The 15,625-nt window shown below is 41.0% G+C and overlaps 1 protein-coding gene across 1 annotated transcript in view; it reads left to right on the top strand.

The window, feature by feature from the left end:
• Window positions 1-15,625, top strand: part of TTLL5 (tubulin tyrosine ligase like 5) — a 124,186-nt gene that overhangs the window by 5,152 nt on the left and 103,409 nt on the right. The window contains exons 4-9 of the mRNA XM_059474234.1: window positions 1,075-1,157; window positions 1,942-2,048; window positions 2,603-2,733; window positions 3,295-3,377; window positions 5,689-5,758; window positions 6,042-6,126. Of these exons, the coding sequence (XP_059330217.1) occupies window positions 1,075-1,157; window positions 1,942-2,048; window positions 2,603-2,733; window positions 3,295-3,377; window positions 5,689-5,758; window positions 6,042-6,126 (559 nt within the window). The remainder of the gene's footprint in view (window positions 1-1,074; window positions 1,158-1,941; window positions 2,049-2,602; window positions 2,734-3,294; window positions 3,378-5,688; window positions 5,759-6,041; window positions 6,127-15,625) is intronic.

The raw sequence follows: 15,625 nt of genomic DNA on the forward strand, positions 1-15,625 counted from the left end.
CCAAGCAAAAATGCTTCTGGCTCATTGGGGTAAGGGGTGGAGAAGGTGTTTTATATGTGGAAACTCCTGATCCTTTTCATGTGAGTTACAAACATACTTGGATGATGCCAGAAGCTGATGGTAATTGTAACTTACATTTTTACTGCAGCGTGGTGTCTCTTCTGCTTTTTCTCACATAGTTTAACAAGTTTACTGCTGAATAGTGCAACATGTTAAATTTCCTCCAGCTTTGTCTTGTTCCTGATTATGATACTTCTTGCTTTTTTGATTTACTTTTGTTGATAGAACATATTTCCGTAAGTTTAATTTAATCTTCACCTTTTTATTCTCAGTTTGAATACATTTGTAAACTGCCTTTTCTAGGCAGTTCTGTATTCTAGTGCTGCAATTTCTTTATCTACTGTCTTTGAACTCTTTTTTTGGATTGCCACATCCTTTTATATTACCACTGACCTCTAGTCTTCCTACTTGCTTTTGGTTTATCTTATACCTTTGGGGCTGCTTATTGTTTTTGTTTTTATGACCTTCTACTTCCATAGTGAGTGTTTATTTCCTTGTACTTTTTACTTCATTTCTTACTGTATTTGCAGTTATTTGTTGGAAGATTGGTACAGGTGAATGAGATGTAAACAAAAATTCAGTGCTTTATTTTGGGTTTTCATGATCTAAGAAGTGATCACATAAGCAAGCCATATCAATGAGGGGCATGAGACATAATTACTTTTAGATAGAAATACCAATATTGACTAGAGAGGAAGTCTGGAATAATGTTTGGAGTGTTATAAAACAGTCTATATAATGGAACATTTAAAAAAGTCTGGGTATTTTTTAGGCTGTCCTGTGCTTTATTTTATATGATGGGGTTCTGTGATGCTACTATATTATAGCTAAGGACTGATGTCAGTTCAGTGGTGCTGATGTTGGCATTTCCTATCTCCCTTTGCCTGTTAGGTGCTGCTGCTCTCTGTGAATTAAGTGCAGCTGCACTGTCTGAGTCCTTTTCTTTGGTAGCATGTCTTTGGTTTATTCTCCCAGGTGCAGACTCTAATCCTGTGTCTCTTTGCCTCCTCACAGAGCGCTTCCACATGTCCTATAAGATTGTGCGGACAGACAGCCGGCTGGTTCGGAGCATTCTGACTGCCCATGGATTCCACGAGGTGAGTGCAACAAACTTCTCTCTGATTTTGTGCTGGGCTAGGAGGTGATGGTAATGTTTTTGGATTTTTTGTGTGTGTGTGGTGTTTTTTTTTTTTTTTTTTAATTCTGCAGGGTTAGAACCAGGAAGTTGCTGTGGAAGTGGCCTTCCTTGAGGTTTTTTGTTTTGTCTTTTAATGTATTCTGCTAGTCAGACTGAAAATAGGTCATTTTGCTCCCTCAAAGGAGAACCCATTAGACTTAAGCCTTCAAAAACAGGAGAAAAGAAATGCTGAAGTTTGGTCATGTGATGCTTTTAAAGCATCACACCCTTGGGAAAATCTGAAGGATTTAATTTCTCAGCCTTTACAAGCTTTCAGGAGTATTGATGTAGTATTTCACACTTCTCTTCTAGTGCCTGTTTTACTCTAAAGAGTGTCCTGTATGCAGCTAATGACAATTTGAGAGATGTGTAGGGTTGATTTTTTTAAATTTTTTTTTTTTCAGAATAACAGCAACTCAAGGAATTGATCTGACAAGTTTCCTGAAGAGATTAAAGCTGCTGTGTTTAAACCATCTATGAAAATAACAGTCTCACAACTTTTTAAAAAAAATCTGACATGGTTGTTTCCCAGCCTGGGAATACCTTAGGGTAGCAGTTTGGCTGGAGTTGCCCCTATATTGGAGATAGTAGAGGAAACTGTCTTTGACTAGACTTGCTTTGGCCTTGTAGATCTAGGGACAAGGTGGCATTGCTTTTCATGTTCAATGTTTTTGTTTGTGGTGTTTTTTTATGCTGCTTTTTAGGTTCACCCTAATAGCAATGATTATAATCTCATGTGGACAGGATCACACTTGAAGCCTTGCTTGCTGCGTTCCCTTACAGATGTCCAGAAAGTCAACCATTTCCCTAGGTAAGGCCTTGATACCATGTTTTGTTGAAAATCATTGTGGTGATTTGCAAAAATCTGAACATAGATACTCCCCAAAAAATAGAATATATGTGGTACTGTAAAATCCCAACAGATTGGGCCAGTGCCACTGCTGTCTCATTCTTAATGGTCTTGGGGGTTTTTAGGGAATAGTAGTATATCTATTAAAATGTTGTTTGTATCCCAAATATTGGACTTTTAATTCTATTTTCTTTATTTGATGATAAATTATTTGTGGCTTCAGTTTTTAGTTAGAGGGATGGTCCTATGTCCCCTGCTGAACTTTATATACCACTGTTATAACCAGTTAGTTTATAACCACCATTATAACAGGTTGTTGTGCTTCAGTCTGTCTTGGGAATTGCAAGAAGTGCCACAGAGGATATTAATACAGCTATAAGGTAGAGGCAGTAAAGCTTGAGAGTCAGTTAGGGCTTAGACATCTAACAAAGCTACAGATACTTCAGTAACTAGGACAAAGGGTTGCTGTAATGTTGGGGAATAAATAGATACAGTCTCTTGTTTTGGGACTCCAGGTCGTATGAACTGACACGGAAGGACAGACTGTACAAGAATGTCTGCCGAATGCAGCTCACCCATGGGTTCAAGGCATTCCATATCTTACCTCAGACCTTTATCCTCCCAACAGAGTACCAGGAGTTCTGCAGTAAGTGAATGGATGATGATGCCCCAATGTAAAATAAAATAAGGGGATGTGGGGGGAGGAGAATTATTTTTAATATCTTAGCCTTTTGATCATGTCAGTGGTTAAGGTAACAAAATTAGAGGAAGCTGGGAAGACAGTAGAAAAGGTCCACGTGATTTCTTTGTCATTTCTGCTGTTCTGTTTACTCCATGCCTATGTAAGTTTGCAAAAGCTGATGTGGGGTTTAACATTCCAAAATGGAGGAGTTAGGTGCACAGTGTTGTCGATAATCAGCTTCACAATATCACTGCCTAGTGCCTGGGGGTACTGAAGTGAGAAGTGCCAAAAGGAGGCATAGGGCAGAAGAATGAATCTATCAGAGCACCATGGGGGGCTTCAGGGAGGGGCTGTAATAATTGCAATGATTCCACAGGGGTGAAATAGCATATTCGAAAAGCAGACTTTGATCTCCCTGTGGGGTTCTCTAAAGTGTTTACTATAGGCAGCATTGTTGATTCTTGCTCCCCTGTTAATAAGCAGAATGGAAAATGTTGCAGACTTGTGCTGTTTTCTTTTAACCAGATACCTATTCTAAGGACAGAGGCCCGTGGATAGTGAAGCCTGTGGCTTCTTCCAGAGGTCGGGGTGTCTACCTGATAAATAATGTAAGTGTTCACAGAAAGGGCTGCTCTTCAGTAACAGTGCCTTCAGAACTATGTTGGCTTCCAGGCAAGAGGCATGGAGGCATCTAACTGGACACTGGCCTTAGTCTCAATTTCAGCCATATATTGGTGAGCAATTCAACAGCCCTGAGCAGCTTGGAAGGCCTGCCTGGGCCTGTGCTGTGTAACCAAAAGCAGTCTTTCTCTTTGTATGCTGTGCTCATTTTGCAATCTACCTGCAAGTCTTAGCTTATTAGGAGCAAGTTTATACTCCCTGAGACAGTTTGGGAAGCTGTGCTGCTTCATGCTCTCTTTGTGGCTGACAGTAGGCTGACCTTGTGGAGATTTCCAGAACTCTCCTTAGTTGTTTCCCTGTGTGACCTAAACAGTTCTCAAACAGACCCCTTGTCTCTCACTGGCCCATGAAAAGGACCAGTTTAAATGAACCTTGATAGAGTAGTGAGTATATCAATCTTAAAGCTATGTTATCTAAAAGCCAGTGTGTCCTTCCTGAGGTGTAATGGAGATAGTCCTTTGAAATCAATGTGCAGGTTGTGGTGCCTTTTGCTGTTTGTGAGCTTTGCAGAGAGTTAGGTTGTCATAGATAACAAATACATCTGAACTGGAGCCAAACACATGAGGGGATTCCAATAAATATGCTCAACAGCAAAATGGCTGTTGAGTCATTTTGTTTTCACTCATTCAAGCCCCTTTAGCCTTCCCTGCACTGAAGGGGTCATGCTGCCTCATCTGTTCTCTACTTGGATCATTTCCCATAAAATAAGGGAGCAATTTGCCAAGTGTATGAGGTAAGTATTTCCAGAACTACACTCAGTTTTTTCTTTGCTTGAAAGGGAGGAATGAGCTCAGGCTCACATGGCAGTTGGCCATGACCTGGGGAAAATACCCTTCTGGGACCAATATCCCTTTGTGTATTTCTGTTTGAGAAACACTGCAGCTAGTTTGGCCCACAGGCCTTTTTCCTTCAGTGTAATGCCATTAAAAGAGTGTCTTTTAGAATCTCATCACAAAAGTTTTTTAAACAATAATAACCCCTCCAAACAAATAACAAACCTTTGCATTTCCCTGATCCATATATAACAGTGTGTTGCTTTTGTGTGATATTCTGAGGGAAGTTGAGCTTGTTCTCTCACGTTCTATATAAACATTTTTTATGCTTAGGTTTTCTGCTCATTGTGCTGGTGTTGTGGCTGAATAGATACAAAATTGAATAAAGGCAGAATCTTGTGATTCTCTTGCCCCTTTTGCAAACTGAAGGCAAGAAGGTGTTGTGCAAGAAACTGGTTACAAGAGAGCCTTGCATAAAGCAAAAAGTAAAAGCTTTTCCAACAGATCCCGTAACTTTGTGACATGTATTTGTCATAGTTTGAGCTTTCTGTTCTTACCTACAAATGTAGCTTCTTTTGGGTACAGGAGCTCCTGCTGTGAACTGAGACTCAGTAGAAGGTGGGCAAAAAGGTTGGATACCAGCCCAGGATGTAGTTATAAAGATCACAAGTTGAGTAATTTTCCTCACTTGTGGCTTCTTCACCATCTGTAGTTGCATACTCCATTCTGGGTCTTCTAAACCTCTTCTCCACGTGTTTGTTCCTCTGCTTCTCAATGGTTTAACCAATTTCTCCTTAGATGTGGGGTTTTTTTTCTCTGCCTATTTTACATCATTGCCATGTGGCTGTTAAATCAGTATGCTACACTGAGTATTTTACTGGAAAATTCAATGAGCAGTTTTTTTGGCAATGTAACCATTCTCTTTAGGATCTAAATACCTTAAATATGTTGTGACTGACAGTTCTGTGTAGGTACAGTTTGTGGTAATTGGGAGTGGGGCTGTGGCTGAGCCTCATCCCCAGTGGGCACAGCTGTGAGCAGCACTGACAGCAATGAGCCATGGAGTGCCCAGGGGCGCTGACCAACCACCAAAGGGAACAGAGGCACACAGGTGCAATGCATCAACATCACGGGTATAAGAAGTTGGGCCAAAGAACAAGAAGAGCAGATGCCTGGAGCCTTCTGATGTGTTGTGGTGTTACTCTGCATGGGTTGAAGCCTTCTGATATTGTATGGTGATACTCTGTGTATGATGGCTGTCTCAACTGTGGCGTATGCTGTGACAGTTATGTTTTTTCATTTTGGTTTTATTTCTTCCTTCCTCAGACGTAGTTATTGGTACAGGGTGGCTGTACCAACCTCCTTTAGGAGGGAAAGGTAGGAAAAAATGGTGGATTTGACCTAATTTCTTCTTATTCCTTATATCTGCTGTTTTTTCACTCTTAAATACTCTGTTCTTTTGCAGCCAAACCAAATTGTAGTGGAAGACAACATCTTGGTGTCTCGTTACATCAGCAATCCCTTACTCATAGATGGTGAGTGTGCTTAGGAATTGCTTTTCTCCCTTCTCCTAATCCTGCATCTGAGGATCTCTGCAACCTTTGGAGGAGTTTAGTTGAATAATTGAGTGGTCTAGCATCAGACAAATGTAACTAGAGATTCATTAAAACCTGGAAGCTTTACAATTGGGACATATTCAGGCACCTATGTCAGCAGCAGATAATGGTTTATTGCTCCCAGAGTCTGTTGAAATTCCTCAACTAGTTATGATGTCTGAAAGATATTTGCAGTCACTGACTCTTGACAACTCTATTTCAGATTTCAAGTTTGATGTGCGTCTCTATGTTCTGGTTACATCCTATGATCCCCTTGTTGTCTATCTCTACGAGGAAGGATTGGCCAGGTATGGGAGAAGTCTTTGACTTTTTGTGTACCTGCATTTAGTGATTGAGACATTTCTTGGCTTGCCTCTCTTCTCCTGAAACAATAGTAAAATGAGGAAAGTGCCAGTTAAGGAATTCTGCAGAGTTGAAATAGATGATACTTCATTGTGCTGTGTCCCATCAGATTTCTTCATATAGATTATAGGATCTTGAGTGAGGGATTTTACTGGTGTTATATATAATTAATAAAGCAAGTTTTCAACTCTCAAGGGTTAAATGGCCAAACAGATTGTCACTGGCATGTTCATTCTCAAGGCTGAGTACTTCTTGAAACTTGGGATTGTTGATACTGTAGAGCCTCTTATCCATCCTCTGAGAGGAAGGGAATGTAAGCTTTCTCAAATTGGTCTTAAAGAAAAAAAAAGCAGTTGCAGACCTGCTTTGAATGAATGCGCTCAGTGACTCATTCATTTCAATGACTCTTCCAAATTTTTGATTAGCATTTATGTTTTCTGCAGTATCTACGTAGTGGTTTTAGACTAGTTTACTGTTTTTACTCTGCAAGATAACAATTTTCCTTTGCATGTAAGTCATGAAAGACACCTAGAATCAATACTCGTCTGCCAAAAATACCTGTTTTTCTTCGTCCCAGAAGTTTAGCAAAATATTTGTCTGTAGTAACTAATAGTTGTCTGTAGTAACTAATATTTAGCAAAGTATTTGTCTGTAGTAACTGGATTCAAAGCAATCACCCCTCTGAATTCTCTATGGATCAGAATTTTAGCTGTACTGATGTTTGAGAAAAGAGCACCACACAACTGTTTCAGCAACAGTTTTAAGTAATGCTGTATCTTTCTTACAAGCACCTTTGATTTATCCAGAATATCTCTAGGGTTCAGACCTGACATAGCTCTGACTTGGGTAGATACTGAATCCAAATTCTTTGTCTCAAGAGCATAGTGAATCCCAAAGAATACAGAAATAATGATCCCACAAGAAGTATTCATTAAATTGATGAACGCCCTTCAGGTGTGTTGTGATGTGCCTCTGCCTGCAAAGATAATGTGAATGCATTTTTTCCCTAAAAGGGGGCAGAAAGGAGAGGCTCATCTTTATAAGTGGAAAGCTTAACAACTGTTTTCACTTGGAAAAGGGAGCCTTAAACATGCCAGTCATGCAAGACTTTTCTCATGGGAACTGGCAGCTTAATTGCTAGCTGCTAGTAACTGCATGTTTTTGGAAAGTGAAGAGGGAAACAATATGGTGTATAATTCCAGCATGTTCTCAGAATGGGCAGTACGTAGCAGGCCTTCAAAAATAGGATTTGCACCATCATTAATATCTTAAAGGTGGTTCTGCAGATCTTGTAACAAAGGAGTTTCAAGAGCGATTTCTGAGCTATGGGGAGTAGCTCTGGTTCTGCTAAACTAAACACTTGTAGTTGAATGCTTTCACATGAGAGCTGTACGTTTATTGCAGACAGTACCTCTAATTATCCTTAAGCTTTGCCCATCTACTGTGGTTGTTCAGCTGGTGTGTTCATGCTGCAAGTGCTGGCAAGCTCTCCTTGGGGGACAAGGCTGAAGGTGAGCAGAGGCTGGTAAAACTTTAGGTGGGCTGTTCTGGGTGGCCTCCAGATGGCACTAGTGCACTTCAGTTGGAGCGATTCGTGTTTTCTCCATACTGTGCGTTTGCAGATTCAGTTGGTGGGAGGTAAAGAACCTGGAGTTACTGAGTTATGGCTTCCTATTTAGCTGTTTTGCCATTCATTTTAGTGGGAGTTACATGCTGGGAGACACCATTGTATTGCCTCACATAACGTAATGCTTTGGTTTAAAGCTGGGACAAAAATTTAGCTCTAGGGGGAGAGAAATGTTTTAACCTTGGGGAGTAGAAGCTGCTTTTATTACTTTGCTTAAGGAATAAAAAAAAAGCCCATGCTGCTTAAGGATAGAAACAATTTCTAGCAGAGAACTGGGAGGTAATGTCAGGGCCTGGAATCAAAGGTGGTATAGAAGCAATCCAAGGTGAAAAATGCTGGCAGAACAAAGCAATCTGGTTTTGGAGCCTCAGCTAGTGCTTGTGGTGTACTCTGGTGACTTCCATGTTTTGAATTTGCTTTCTGAAGGCAGATAGTCTGTGAAGTGTAGTAAGGATGACCTAGCTTGGTGTTTTAATTATTTGTTTCCATTTTCTTAGTCTGTCTGAAAGGTCATGTTCCTCTCTAGTGTTATGCTTTGCATATTCCAAGAGGAGCCTGACTGCTTTGTTAAACTTGGTGGCCTCTACCAGAAAAGGAGTGCTATGAGGAACCCATAAGATGTAATGATCTGTACAAGGAACAGACTTGGTATACCAAACATTTGTGATGTTTGACGAGATAGTTCCTTAGGCCTTGTTTCTTCTGGCACAGCTAGATTTGTCATGACATGATCTAGAGTGGAATTTGAGGCTTCAGAGCTGAGAAGTAAGAGATTGTGGATCCAACATTTTTGTATCTTCTATTTCATTTTCCAGTTTTCATCTAAAGGAGGTAGGAAGGGTATGTACCCAGATGTGTGTAACAAAGCCTTCAGCTGTTGTGCTGGAAGTACTAAATAGCTACTTGGTTTGCCTATGACAAAGTTCTCTCTCTCTTTTTTATTAATTTTTTAATGCAGTTTTTCAGGATGATAATGACCTCAAAATGTTTGTGTTAGAGGGGTTTTGTTTGGTTTTTTTTTTTTTTGGGGTTTTTTGTTTAGGTTTTTTTTCTGTTTATCCTCTGAAAGAATACTGAGTAGAATGTAGGAAGCACTGATGTTGAGTAGGTTCTTTTTCTAGCTATTTCCACCCCACTCATGTGGAATAAGCTGTATAAAGGGATAGAGCCTCAAGTGAGCAGAGTCAACTATGAGACTTCCGGAGAGTTTTTAAGAGTGGTATCAGTGAACATGCCGTGGCTTTATCTTTTGTTACAATACAACTTTTCTAGTCATGCCTTCTTCAAACTCTGTCAAAACTCTTTGCATGTTTTGTGCCTGGTGGACCTTTAGCAGGAATGCTGCTAATAGATTAATTTGGAGATATTCAGTGATCTCTTTGGAGGGGGTAGAGTGGGGCAGGGATTTTCTTTTCTTACTTGAGGCTTGAAACAAGGCTGAAGCTGTGCATAAGACATAAAGCAGCACTGGGTGACTTAAGATCCTCCTGTTGGATTGAAAAGTGCGTTGAACACTTTGCTAGTACATGTTAAAAAAAAGTAGACACAGTGTACTGCCATACATATGTTAAATTGGCAGATATTTAGTAACTTTGTACTGGAAAAGACAATTATAATCTAGATTGGTTGTCTGTGATCACAGCCTGGAGGATTGTAGCTGGGACCCTTGCATTGAAGGTATAGGTTTGGAAAATGAGATGGTCATGGCAAGCTTGGTCCAGGTTTGCCTGAGGGTATAACTCTGTCATCTGATCATACATTAAAAATCTTGCTAGTTTTATTTATCTGAGATTTCCAAAACAGGCAGTGTAATATATTTATTGACATACCTTTTGTATCTTAGATTGAATAAGAGGTACATTGTCAATAAACTACAGTCTAATTATAAACTTTTGACAGTGAGTCACCAAGCCCAGTTATGTGGGAGTCCCAAGGCTTCACTTAGAGCCAGCTGTTGAATTGGTGCTGGATTATGCTGGTTTTTGGAGGGGCAGTCATGTAAGTGGGGAATAACAAGCCTGACTTGTGCCTGAAGTACAGCTGAAGAGAGCATAGGGCCAGGAATAGCTTGTGCTGGTTTTGAACCTTCCTGTTGTGCTGCTTCTCTCTCCTGTTGAACTTCCTCTCCTTCTGTGTGACAGAAAGGAGCCTGGTGGACCTTTTCTTGCTTGGTGCCTGCAGGCATGATGAGGGCTTGACACATAGTGTGGGGAATTCATAGTGAAATGGCTCCTTGTTTTGGGGAGACCTCTTGATTGACTGCTTTTTCTCCTGAACCATGTTTAGACAGCTCTATTTCTGAGCTTGAATAGCTGGAAGGATCATAGATCATCAGGGACTTGCCATTCAGTTTTACACTGAATTTGAAAAATAGATTAGAGAAAAAGAATCAAAACTGATCTGAAACCCCAACATTCTTGCCAAAGGCCTGAGGAGCTGCAGCTTGGGGGAACTTTCCAGTGGGACACAAGGGTTTGCTCTGGGCTTAGAATGCTGGGCTTTGCAGCACCTGCCACTAGCTGCCATGAGCCACCTGAGCTCACACCACTCAGCCTTGTGTCACCCTTCCTTCAGTAGCCTGGCTTCCTAATTGACACTAGCTCCTCTGGGATATTCACCATTTCTGTGCTGGATTCCTGTGGTTTCCAAAGAATTCAGGTATTTGTTTTGAGCCAAGGAATTCACATTAGCTCACAGGCTGTGCTTAGGCCAGAGCTGGCTGGGCCAGCTGCAGTAACCCCTGCCCAGCAGCTCTGCTGCTAAGGGAGTGCAGCTCATTTGTTTCTGCATGGACACCTGGGGATGGGCTGCAGCCACTGCAGCAGCCACTGCCCCATGCAGAAGCTGTGAAGCAGTGTTATTCACTAGATGTACCTGCTGGGCTTCAGGCCAGTGGATAGACTATCAAGCCGCACAGCTTTATGTTGCTTCCTTACTTGTTAATGAAGATAATCAGATTCAGATCACTGAGGTGTATAACTACATGACCCTTCTGTTGTGCTTAACTGACAGACTACTAAGCAGTTGTTAAATGTGGTCAGCTCAGTTGTTGATGCTGCTGACAGTCTGAACAATGAGAAACCAGAAAATGTGAGAGAGAACATGAGAGGTTCACCAAATCACAGAGTAGCTGGGGTTGAAGGGATCTGGTCCAACCCCCTGCTCTAGTGGGACCATCTAGGTCTGGTTGCCCAGGACTGTGTCCAGATGGCTTTTGAATATCTTCAAGGATGAAGACTCCACAACCTCCCTGGGAGGCCTGTGCCAGTGCTTTGTTATCCTCATGGTGTTTTCTTGTGCTCTGAAGGTTCAAAATCCCGTTAATGTCAATGCATAAATTGAAAATATGCAAATTTGTTGTGAAAAGATTAAAGAAGTCTTTAGTTTTTCCCCTGTTCCTGCAGATATCTGGTAACACTGCTCCTGGATCTTGTTCTTTAATATAGAACTGTTTGAGTAATTTTATTCAGCTTTGATTAGAGAAACTGCCATCATAGAGGTGTCACCAAAACTGCTTTTTATGTTTAGTAATTCTCTTACATGCTTTAGCTCCTGTTCATATTTGATTGCTAACTGACATACCAGGTGAATGCAGTGAAACATATTAATGTTGGAGGTAGGAGGATTGTGTTGGTCTTTAGACTTCTGTTTGCTGTCCTGTACTGTAAGGAGGAACTATGTTCCCTAAACAAAGTGGCAGCTAATAGACTAACAGGGAGGCTGAAGTTTAATGCATGGGGAGGAGTGAGGGACTGGGAAAGTGACTCCAAGCATAAAACGTGAGGAGCATGCTTGTAAAAGCACTACACTGATTATTTCCAGGACATTTATGCAGGAACTCTGTGTGCAGTCATGGAAAAGTCGATCATAATGTGTGCTTTTTTTGTAGAACTCATTTGAGAGGAGAAGGATTAACTATTCTTTCCTTCTTCCCACTTGAGTCTTTTCCCTTCTCCTCTTCTTTTCCCAGGCTCCGACTAGATGCCTCAAATAAGCATTCCAGAGCTGTCAAGTTTCATGCAAAACCATGTAACATCTTCTGTAAATATTTAAGGATCCAGTTTACATGTTTCTGAAATGACTTGCAAACTTTACCTTGTGGTTAATTCGTTTCCTGAAGTAATGCTGGAGATAAGGCAAAGAGCATTATACAGTCCCTTGGGTAATGTCCTGCCTAAAATTGTGACAGTAAAAGGGTAGTTGCTTAGGTTAAGGCAGTGTAGGGATGTGGGTTAGGGGCCAAAGTTTGGTGTGGTGGATTTGGGGACTTTTCAGTGTGAGCTCTGACATGTTTTGTAGACTGCTAGGTGAGCAGGGAAAAAGCTTGCATGGCACTTGTAGAGAAGGTGACCTATTGCAGGTAGAGCTTAAGTGTGATTATTAGGCTTTTAATGAACTCTCACAAGAAAGGGAAGGAAGATTGGAATCTGTCAGTGTCTGAATACCAAAGGTGAACCTGAGGCATGACAGGGAGGCAGAGAGCTGGGATGTCTCTGGATGTTATACTATTAGTCTGGAGGTTGAGAGTAGTTCTGGAGTCTGGAGGAATTAGTGAGGATTTTTTCCCTTAATTTTCTTTTTGTGTTGCCCAGGCTACCTGCTGCTATTGTCACCCTTCTGCTTGCTTTTGATTGCTCTTTTTTCCTCTCTGATCCAAGACAACGTACAGCCAGAGGGAAGGGAAATGTGCTGTTGGGGAAGGTGAGCAGTGTAGCAGTGCATAGTTGCTGGTAAGAGAATGGGTTGTTGCCTTCATCCAAGCTGCAATGTGCCTGTGTCACTTGGCTGAGACATGAGCAGAGGTATCAGAACAGTGGAATGCATGAATATCATTTCTCTGTTCTAAGCTTTGAGTTCAGAAATGAAGGGCATCTCCTCTGTCCTGCTGGAAGCTGCAGTGAAAGGGAGGGAGGCTGCCAGGGCTGTTTCCAATATGACTGCAGCTACTTGTGCCTGGGAGGCTGTGTTACAGGCAGCAAACTGAAACTGAACAATGCACAGCCAACCTCAGTTTAACCTTTCCTCTTTCCAGCTGTAGTTTTGAGGTTGAAACTCTCCTATAATATTTCTGCTTAGAGGCTTTTGGAATCTAATCTCTTGTAGACTGTGTTAGAATGTATCCTTAATTTTCTTAACGTAGCCCTTTCCTCAGACATTAAAATGACAATATTTATTAGGAGGGGAGGATCTTTAGGAGGATGGGACTGTAGTAAGGCCAGGTAAACAAGTTAGTGAAAGTGAGTATCTTTAGTATCACTTGGAGTTCATTTTCAGCAGTGACTACAAGCAATACATAACATTAGGACATGGGAAGGTACTTTCTGTGTTTTTGCTGCTGTGAACTGCTTTACCTCTGTGTAACACATCTCAGAGATGACCCGGTCAATGCTGTCAGAGAGGACCTTTCCTCCTGCATCATCTTCTCCTGCACCCTCTCCAGGTACATTGGCAGGTGAAAGAAGGTTCAGTCATTCAACTTTGAAAACCGGTGGTTAGAACTTGTGTAACAGAGAAAGCAAATCTCTATTCAGGCCAAACCAGAGTTGATATTCTTCTGATGGTGGATACAGAACAGACACTCATTCCTTTCTTGGCTACCTGCATAATATTTCACATTGTTAACAATAAGAACTGCTGGTTTAGATGAAGTGGGGACAGAAGAATGCACTGAAGTGACAGAAAACCTTCCTATCTGACTAGTAGTGGAAAATTTTACCTTTTCCTAGCTTTTTTTCCACTTGACAAGTCATATAGAAGAATTAAAAGAATTAAGATTTAAAAGCACTGTGAATCTAATTGTTGAACCACTCAGTCCACACACACTTTATCAGCAATACCTGTTAAGTATGTTGGGTCTCTGCATTGCAAGGCCTATGGAGTAGTCCAGAACTTGGACAGGAACAGACCACAGTGGGGGGAAAATGAGAGTTGCTGGAAGCAGAGTAAGAAGAGATGGTGTTAGTAAGCACAAGATAGTGTTTAGATGAGTTTCCCTTGATAAAATAGTCTTTTTTGGCTAAAGGGGGGCCCCCACATGTGGACAGTCCAGCCTCTGGTTTAGGAGTACTCCTGGATTCCTGTGTGGTTGCAGGCTCCCACATAGCAGCATCCACGAGTAATGCCTTGGCTCAGAAGCAGTCCTGTCCTGGCAGATGGGGATCTGGACTCGTGTACTTGTGCCTTCATCACTCTTTGGCTGGATTATAGCAATATGAGACACCTGGGCATGGAGCCTTTAGTGTTTAGAAAAATAGTTCATGCAGAATATTGCAGCATATGCTTGTGGTAAATTCTGTTACTAGGAAAACATGAGGCTTGCCCTTTATTTTCTGTGCCTGCTTAGCATATAGTTTTTGAATTGCCTTTAGGATCTTGGCCCTTATCTTTTGAGTAACATAGAATCTATTCTTAGTAGTGGCCCAGAATGAAATTGGAAAAGAATGTTGCCCTTAAATGAAGTAATCTTCTAAAGGATTGTAAGATTCCTCAGGAGTTTATTCCAATTTCAGGTTAACACCTAAAAAAATTTTACAAGCACTGTTTTTCTATTTTTCACTATTACTGTACTAACCTTGGTTTCTCTAAAATAAAAGTAAATTTCTGCTGAAGGAAGACAATCTGTAGCCTGCAAGTCTCTTCTCCTTCCTGGAGAGAAAAAGTGTGGTGGATGAGCAGCATAGTTACTACAGGGGCAGAAAGATACAATAAAGTATACTCTTAAAAGCTGTAGAACTGAAGAGTACTGAAGGTGATTGTGACTGGTATTTCAGAGTTAGTAACACTCTTCCATCTCATATGAGTGCAGAACACAGAAGTGTAGGGAGTGTGGGCTATTTGCTTGCACTGTACTTCTGATCTGTTGCTACTTTGGCATCCAGAAGCTATTGATAGAAGCTCTAGAAATAGCTTGGATTTTCCATTTGCAGACTTGCACTTAGCATGAGGCTCGTGAAACCAGCTCTGGGTGAATGTATTAAACATAGGATTATGTTGTTTAAAGCTTGGGCTTTTTAGATAGTAGATATGAGTAATTTCATGTTTTGGAGGTTTTTGGTCCATTGCTGAAGTTGCCCATGATGTCCTTCAAGAAGATAGCATCCTAGCAAAAGAGAAAGCTTAGCTACTGGGAGCTCTGGAACACAGTGAGATATCTTCTGAATAAACAATCCCCATGGAAATGTAAAATTCTGAGCATGGAGCTCAGACCACCTAGTAATTAAGGATGGTCTCGTAGAAGGAAGTTAATGCAAGCATTTGAAGGTACAGAAACACTTTTGTTTAGAGTACTGTCTGTCTGCCGGGGGTTCCTATTCTTTTATTTGAGGATGGAGAATTAAAAGCATAAGCTGAAAAACATGGTGAACCCCTCTGCTTGGAAGTACCAAGGGAGACTTGAAATGGCTCCCTGATTGTGCTCAGTATCTTCCAGGATCTGGCTGAAAGTATATTTCAACAAATACTTCTGGTATGCTGCCAGTAAATGATTGTTAAGATGGAGATTATGAAATCATAAATAAGAACCAAATATATGACAGGGCTTTTGTCACTGTTTTCAAAACAGAAGTGCTAAATCCAGGAAACTTACAGTTAAACTGAAAAGAAATTCAAATACTTGAAGCTGTGGAAATATGTGGAAAGGGGATCCAAACTTCCAAATGCTTTTGTTGCCAGCTGCTCTGACTTAGTACGTAGTTTAAGCTGAGAAAAATATTTTTCCCTCTTTTAACCTTGCTACTCAAAATTAGTTATATCACGGGGGGTTTGTTTCCCCCTCCCCTGCTTCCACACATGTATTTAAGAACAAGTTTAAGCATTTT

This window comes from Ammospiza nelsoni, chromosome 6 (assembly GCF_027579445.1).
Source record: "Ammospiza nelsoni isolate bAmmNel1 chromosome 6, bAmmNel1.pri, whole genome shotgun sequence".
NCBI lineage: Eukaryota > Metazoa > Chordata > Aves > Passeriformes > Passerellidae > Ammospiza > Ammospiza nelsoni.